At 40.3% G+C, this 8,898-nt stretch overlaps 1 protein-coding gene across 1 annotated transcript; it reads right to left on the reverse strand.

Moving 5' to 3' along the window:
• Positions 1 to 4,407: 4,407 nt before the first annotated feature.
• LOC139444089 (uncharacterized) lies at positions 4,408 to 7,265 on the reverse strand. The gene is made up of 2 exons (XM_071224995.1): positions 6,819 to 7,265; positions 4,408 to 5,989 (listed from the first exon to the last, which is right to left on the reverse strand). Exons 1-2 carry the CDS (start codon positions 7,263 to 7,265, stop codon positions 4,673 to 4,675), a joined length of 1,764 nt encoding a protein of 587 aa, XP_071081096.1. The 3' UTR covers positions 4,408 to 4,672.
• Between the last annotated feature and the right edge of the window lie 1,633 nt (positions 7,266 to 8,898).

Raw genomic sequence — 8,898 nt, forward strand, 5'->3', positions numbered from 1 at the left:
ATTTATATATCATCTCCTTATTGTGGCGAGCATATTTTCTGAAAAACCATAATGATAGTTACACGGACTGATATTAGCTGGTCGATATCATTGCTGAATGTATTAACACAATATTTACACTATATTGTCTAAGCGGGATCGTTCCTTTGTTTGCGTAAGCAACTGTTCATCGGTACCACAATTAACAAATATTTGACATAACTGCTAATGGGCATTGGGGGAAAGTATCCGATACGATACATGCTGGGTATTTGTGAAACCTTGAGTCCATGGTTTGCAGATCAGTAGTGAACCACGCACTCACCACGCAACGACATTGTGACATCCACATGACACGTTAGACATCAGGGACTGGTCATGTAGTATAGGGTATGGAGTGTAGGATGTCGTGGGATGTTTGGCATGGGAGCGGGAGAATTGTTCAGAATAAACATACTGTGCAAACGGCTTCGACACAGATTTGCTTCCCTTCGGTCAAATACGGTTCATGTGGTGTTCAATTCTCCATATTGGTAAACTTGTTGACATTATTGATGTCTGCAATACAGTAAAACTGTATAAAAAAACTCTCTAAAAAACAAACCCTCGACGATTACGTGTGGATGCTTACGAATATTGAAAGGATTTTGTGGCTTTTGTTTTATTTGAAAGACGATTAAGGGTGTTATATTCCACAACAACTTGAACCGACAGGGCCAAACTTGCACAGCTCAACTTCAGAGCTGCACCCCCAAGCCGGAAGAGAATTTATCGTGAGATAGACAATAGTATATCAAGGCTAAACGACCAACTTCATCGGGGACAGAAGAGGAAAGTCTTCTGTCCCTGATGAAGTTGGTCCTTTAGCCTCCAGTTTCCGGATTTTGTCGACAATCTTATCCGACTTGGACAAATGAACTGTAAACTATAAGTGAAATATCAGTCACTAACAGGGGACCATCAGTGTCTACAACACATAAGATAACTAGACTGTTATGTTTTCCCAATTTCTCCATTTTTTACTCAGTATAGCAATGATTTAAAAAAAAAAGACGTATATGATGTTATGTCTTTCTCTACCTTGGTTGTTTAATTGCCAAGTAAAGGTATCAGATGCTACATTGCGGTGCATCCATCAGGAAATGTTGTTTTACGCTGCCTAAAGTCTGATTGTCAAACAAATGAGAGGATACTTCTATATCGGGGCAGTTGTATAGTTGGTACTGACTAGTTTCTATCAGTGTTGCTAATGTGCGACTATTCGCCTGTAGGAGGTATCTTAAGCTGTGTGAGTTCAAATGTGTTTGATTAAAGCATTAATGTTTCAGATTGGTCTGTTGCTTAGTGATAATTGATTCTTAAATTTAATTTGGATTGTCTTTATCAATGCGCCTTAACGGAATCGGTCTGTTTATTTTTGGTTTTTTTTCTCCATTCACGAGTGCATACGCTAGTTAATATCTATTTGAGAATTACGAGTAGGTTCCTCTGTGTGTGGCGTTACTCTGGCGTAGGCGCCGTAATCGTCAGTTCAGCACCGTGACATACAACAAGATGTGCATTTTCGAAATAACATTTATTCAGAAGTAACAAAAGTGGTAGATAAAGATGATAGAAGGTACAATCAAGGAACAAAAGTACTTCCACTCTGTATGTTTTCATAACCATTTGGGGGCGGTCGGGTAGCATAGTGGTTAAAGCGTTCGCTCGTCATGCCGAAGACCCGGGTTCGATTCCCGACATGGGTACAATGTGTGAAGCCCATTTCTGGTGTCCCCCGCCGTGATATTGCTGGAATATTGCTAAAAGCGGCGTAAAACCATACTCACTCACTCACCCGTAACCATTTGCCCGGCAAATGGGCCCAGAAAAGGCATTTCTGCTGAAAATCTGGCAGAATTTGTTTTCCTACAGTAATTTCTTTCAGAATTATGTTACCTACAGAAAATTCTTGATTTTCTGAATTCCGCATTTACTTAGCCCATTTAGAGGCACATGGTCATGAATACATTTTGGAATAAAAATCAGATCAATGAATCTCACCGAGAGCCTAGAAAGTATATGTTTGTTCTTGTTGCTCGATCCCTTCTGTATGGGCAAGTTCGGACTGCTGGCCATCCCAAAAATGTCCCGCCCTGCCTTACAGACGACAAGACCCATAGCCTTCTATTTAATTTCAATGTAGAAATAGTACTTTAATTACTCGTTTACATTTTGTACATACTGTCATCACATTTGATCACATAAGTATTTATGAGTGCTGCGATATTTTAAAGAAAGCTATTCCTGTGAGATGGGTATTCAACCACGAAGTCTCTGTAGCGTGAACAAGAAAGGAATGACGCGAGTCGTGGTCTGGACTTCATCATTACACACTTCAACATCAGTTCCAGTCCGAAAACAAGGGCGATTACTGTTCATTTGCCTGTACGGTTTTTCTATCTCGATGTCAGGTTTTATCGGTATTGGAGCAGAACTATCTTAGTTTGTTGCAGAACATAGAATATAGCTGCCTATTGTTGTCCCAAACAACGAAAGCATTAACAATGGCTTCGCACTCAGAGTTCAATACTTTTATCACAATGTAACATGAACTGATTTTGTGTGTAATACAGCGTCGAAGTTCGAACTTTGTGAATGCCAGATGTAGCTGGGATGCAGTCTTTCTGTCTGGAAGTTGTAGTGTAAGCCATACGGTACACAGATCAACTCTGAACAATTCGATAAACATGACACGTTGACTGACAGCTTAATACGCTATACTACCCCATAACGTGACCTTTACAGGGATATTAACCCTAGCTTGTACCATATGTTCTCATGTATTTTCAGGTGAACAATTGACTTGCCTTTGCATGTTTTTGTTACAGGTGTCACCGATGGGGCAGGATACGCTCACCTTTTCGCGAACACCTGGTATCATTGCTATTTGATAGTGATTTATAAACACATGCTCATGATATAATCGGAATTGAACTTTCGACTCTACTTAATGCAGAGATTTCTATTGGATATAGTAAGGGTTGTATCGCATTATTTACTCCAATGGATGGTTGGTCGGACTTTACGCCTTGGTTGACGCCGACGGCGTAGATCATGGCTCATGATACTGATCACTGGATTGTTTGGTCCAGACTCGATTGTTTACAAGTCGCCATCGCATTGCTCGGTTCGGCACGAGGCAACAAATAAACGTTTTCTCTCTGTTTTAAAAAACTGTGAGAAGCGTATGCATTCAGTGGAGGAGGACATACCTTCCCTTTTCACAAACACCCCTGTCATCACTCATTTTTTCAGTATTCCATTCATATTAGAGGTCTATCATTATTTTACACCCAATTGAACCCAATGGAAGCTGTTTCGGCTGTTAATCGAGACGTATTATTGTCTGGCGTTGACGTTTTAAATTGAGTTAACATCGGTAATAATGTGATATAACATCTGTAATAATATAATGTTAATAAGGGTACCGTATACACATTTTGTCGAACTATACATGTATATGAATATAATGGTAACGGAAACATGTTTACAGTGTAAACAAAGAACATGGTTATTGTAAGACGTTTATAACCCATGTTTCCATGGATAATTTGAAGTTTCTTTCCTTTTTTCTTGATGTGTTCTTAATGTAGGCTCTTTACGACTGTCTGCTCATATACATTTTACAGGTTTGATCGATATGAATTCTGGCAACACTGCTCATTAGAGGTTCAAGCAATGACATGTGGTCTTCTTTCGGAAATCTCTTTTGTTTTGTGAAGAAATGTTTAACTGTATTGTGTAGTGAAGACATTGTGCAACTGTGTATCAGACTGAGTGCAAACGGGACAATGGAGGAAATTGGAAATAGTTGCAGTAATGCATTAAATTATTTATCCAGGCACCGATAAAACATTACCAAACAATGATACAGGAACCACAGAAAACAAGACAACTACAACTTTATGGCTGACAACTTCTGTTTCATTGCATTTAGCGACGTTTCGGTCCAGATCGATACATCGAAACGTCAGGAATGTAATAAACCAGAAGTTGTCATGCATAAAGTTGTACGTTTTCATTTACTTACCAACTTCCAGAATGCCAATCAAACAGTTAACACAAAACAAGACTTCCGCAATGTCCCAATATTTATCTACATGTATATTAATGGTCACCACTTCCATTGAGCAACCCATCGGCTTTCTCTCTTCAATGTATAAAATACAAAATGAAGAGGAATACGTTTTGACATGGGCCCTTTTGTCCATACAAAACTGCTAAATCTTTAATCTTAAATAATTGTCAGAAAATTGTATTTTTTCCTATCAATACTTCATCAAATGTGTGGCTTAAATGTGTGAAATCGTCAACTTCAGGTGAAAATAGGTGTGACCAAATATTTGCATTATTTTACAATACAACAGCTTGAATCGGAGACTCGTTTCTACAAATATATGAAAAGGACATTTAGAAACTATATATTTAGAGCTTTTGATGAATGCAAGATCGCAATTATTATTTTTATTTTCGAAAATTAATAATTGAAGCAGACAACTTATCATACCTTGTCGAAAATATTTTGTTTGTGAACGTTTTGAGGAAAATATTCGCTCTGTCAGCCGGTGAAATTACCAACCATGACTATTCTCTAATACACGGATTAACACTAGTCTATCTATGACATACATTGTGCAAGGCGGCGAGCTGCTTACCGCATCAGATTTGATCTGGTGAGATTGAAGACAATCATGGCAAGTGCGCGTTGCGACCTTTGTAACTCTAGCCTGGACTTGAAGCACATCTCGAGCTGGTCTTGTCGGAGACGGGGGTCGCAGTGTCTTGGATGGTACATATGCCACAAACCTGGGTCCACTGTCCTAAACACTGGCAACTTCCAAGACAGGCATTGATCATAAAACTTCACATCTTCCATCCCCCAGCCCTGCAGCGACCTGTCAAAGTTTCCCACATCTAATATATCACTTTTATATATTCCAACGACACCGTAACTGAAGTATCGCCACATCCCGTAGCTCTCACCGAACAGAAAGCGTTTGGTTGATTCACCTTCTCTGGCTTGAATTGATCGAAGGTCATACCTGCTGAAATAGATGGGGAAGAAAGCTGTCTTGCCTTGTCTCGTGTTCCTTACAACTCGATTCAGAAAGTTAATAGTAAACATCACATCAACATCCATGATGAGCACGCGTGTTTCTTCTTCGAGTTCAGCTATTCCTTGAGCTATTCCCTCAGAGCGGGTAAATTTCCCCCTTGCTTTGACAACCTTAACGACAAGGCCGTCAGTCGTTTGATTTGCAGCGTTGAAGGATTTCTTGTATTCCCCTTTTTGATCTCTGAATAACACAACATTTAGCATAAGAGACCCTTTGAAATCCAAAGCTACTGATCTTAACCGTTTGATAAAACGGATGAAATCAGCAGACCTTTTTAACAAGGGAAGGACTATAACCAGATCCAGATCCCTCTGTGTCTTTATTTCTTGGAATCTGAGTGTATCAAAACGTTGAATTGTTTTGTAGTTTGGTTGATTGGAGCTTTTTGTGTATTTATTGACCATAATATGTTCTACTGCTCTCCCAACAACTACTCTTTGATAGGTGTAGGCAGGTCGAGTACTGGAAATGACGTTCATGCCAATATTTAGCGATTTGTTCAGAATGAGTTCTCTTCCTCTGTTGTAGAGGGTTTCTGTGGGTTGAGCATTGCTGTTGGAGAGGGCATGAACTACGGATGCATTTATAAAATCCCATTCCTTCTGTGCGTATCTGCCCTCCCGTACACGTCTTGTAATGACGGGTGACAAAGGCTGATCTGACAACTGTGTTATGTCGATATAGCTGATGGCTTGTGTCAGGTGAACAGTTCGAATCTGAAGCTGCCGGAGCCTCGCTTCGTTTTGTCTTATCAATACAGAATAAAAGTTGTCTTTCGGCATGGTACGATCTATCATATGAAAAACGTTCGTTGTATCTTCATGCCTCGTCCTTTCATACATGGCCGTAACCTGGTAATAAAAAAAAGTAACACGGCAGCGAATAAAATTTGTCATAAATGACACAGATATGACAGGGCCCTCATATCATAGTATTAGTTTCAATACATTTCCGATTTTTGAAATTGGATTTTGACAATGTAGGTATGTATGTATATGCTTAGTTTATGATAAAATTTAAATTTTTGATTCCTCGATAATCCACTGTTTAAATCATGATTGTGAATCATCAACACCAATTGTAATGGCCGATTCTTCACATACATAAGCCAAAAATCACTGCTTTGTATCACTGAAGTAGTAACTGGGGTGAGTGAGGGAATGTAATTCAGTTATACTACGGCTGACAGCTTAATACAAAAGCTTATTGTGATACAGTTCTGGGGCGTTTACTATATAGGTGAAACCCACGACTTCGAGTATGTGTTTGAAACCAAGATTCATGGTTTAAAGACTATGCAGAGGGTACCCTCATATATTTATACAACTAAGCTACATGTGCATCCACACGCATATAGAGTGAGTGAGTTGGGCTTGAGGCCGCTTTTAACAGTATTCCAGTTTTATCGCGGCGTGTCAGCTTAATGTGGGAGGAAAGCCCGAAGTGATGCAGGTCTTAGACGTTTACCACTTCGGTGAAACCCACGAGCACGGGTATGGTGCTGACAAACCTAGAAACATATTGGGGCGAACCTGGATTCGAACCCACAATCATAGGTTTCTGGCGAGCCCAAGGGACGCAACTCTGCCCAGCGAATCGGGGCGCCTTAGACGACTGGGCCACCCGTACCCCCACACGTATATAGAAACAACAGAGCAGAATATATTAAAAATACGTCACCTTTTCCAATGGCAAGTTGATTGTGTCTTGCATCAACGCACATATTGTAGAGTTGGCGCTCCTGGTACTTTCTCTCAGTAGCAGGTGAAGTGCTGCCTGGTTCAATATGAGCAAGTGGGGCAGGCCAGGTAGGTGAGACAGGCTAGGGCATTCTGGGTAGACGAGGGATACCGGGACGTGATGAGGAAGAGACAACAACAGTGTCGGCAGAACGTGGAGGTTGACGACATCAGCTGTCAACACGAACCATTCATACATATTCTGATGCTGATACAGCTGCTGAAGGCATCCTAGATGGACGACAGGAGATTTTACATATCCACCTTGCTTCTCGCAGACAAGGCCAGTAACGTACACCATGTCGTACTGCAGCAACCTTTGTAATCCCATTGTCTCATTTGAATCATGTTCATTCCTTATGATGCCAGCAAATATTGTCGGTGTCATTGGAATACCAGCCGATGCTAAATTCAATAGGCACCCATATTGTTTTAAGTACGTATGAAATAAAACTACACCACATATTAATCCGATCGTGAAAATAAATAAAGATTTTCTGAATCTTTCAGTCCGTGTTTGTGTAGTCATTATTTCCCCTGTAAATGGGAGATGTACGTGTGTGTATATCGGATGTTCTAGTGTTGTAAGTGATATGACTCAAGTAGATATTTCCTTGTCGCACCGCCACTTTGAGATTCGGTGCCGGTGTCACGGAATATATTCGCCCCCAGAATAAAATCCCCCGGCGAATTTATACCTCTCAAAATAAACTCTTCCCCACCCTACGAAATAAAATCTCCCCCAAGAATATTTCCTACCCCGATCGTTTTTAAATTAGTTGCCATACAGTTCAATAGTTGAGGGCATTGCCTAAAAGTCGGGCCGGGACGGGCCAAGACGGGCTAAAGTGTTATTGGTTATTACTTCATTATCGGCTTTTCATATTCCTCTAGGTTTTATGTTTATTTGTTTGTGTATTTTTTTCTTTTCTCTCCTTTATTTTTTCTGGGAGGGAGAGACTTTATACCGAGGGGCGCGGGAAATATATCCGCCCGGGGGAGATTTTATTTCAGAACAGATTCTCAGCGGGGGATGAATCTGTACCGGTATCCAATCGCCGGGGGGAGAATTTGTACGGGGGGGGGGGGGGGGGGGAATTTATACCGGGACACCGGAAACGTGAACACTCACAACTGCCCTTGCCCTTTGGCAGATGTCGAATGATGGCATTTCATCAATGTCCACATCATAAACAGGTTTCTGCTGATTGGAATGCATCTGCGTTGAACTAATTTCGGCTATATACTTGATAATGCTCAACAAATAATGTAACAACCTGCTTTGTACATTAATGGATTGTGCTGCATATTCATGCAGAAACAACAATGTCAGTTTAGGTCGTGGGTACAATTTGTGAAGACATATCTTGTGTCCCCCGTCGTGATATTGCTGGAATATTGCTGAAAGCTGCGTAAAACAATACTCACTCACAGAGGCTTTGTATTAATGCATGGCATAATTGTATATCACAGTCGAGGCAAATACAGGGATGAAAGTTAAGGAAACGAAACTTGTGGTAAGAGATAGTAATCGTCAGCATCACTACATATGTGAAAATGACAGAGTAAAGGATATCAGAAATGGCGACAGGCTTTCTCCTTCTGTCTGGGTTGAAAGGGTCTGTTGGTTTTTTCTTCTTTTTCTGACTCTGAGATTCATTCCATAAATCTGCAAAGGAAACAGACAAATGTAAAAATGGTTACATAAATGCAGGGATGAAAGTTAAGGATAACTGGTTTTCACACATCCGATGGAATGACACTAAAGTATTTAACTTATGACATATTTCTTCAGAAGGAAGAAAATGGTTTTGTTTCTCAAATGTAGGAAAATCGAGAACAGTGAATAAGTGTGTGTGTCCTTGCATGAAGTCAGACATAAATGGTAACTAGGAGACAACATTGTCTGTGTGAGTATTGAAACTTTATACTGCCTTTCGACGTATACTCGTCTAAAACAAATGCTACCAGGTAAGTGAAAAACATATAAATGCTTTCATGGCAAAGCAGTCTTGCTTCTA

Source organism: Haliotis cracherodii, unplaced genomic scaffold (assembly GCF_022045235.1).
Source record: "Haliotis cracherodii isolate W230 unplaced genomic scaffold, xgHalCrac1.p SCAF_5, whole genome shotgun sequence".
In the NCBI taxonomy this organism is placed as follows: Eukaryota; Metazoa; Mollusca; class Gastropoda; order Lepetellida; family Haliotidae; genus Haliotis; species Haliotis cracherodii.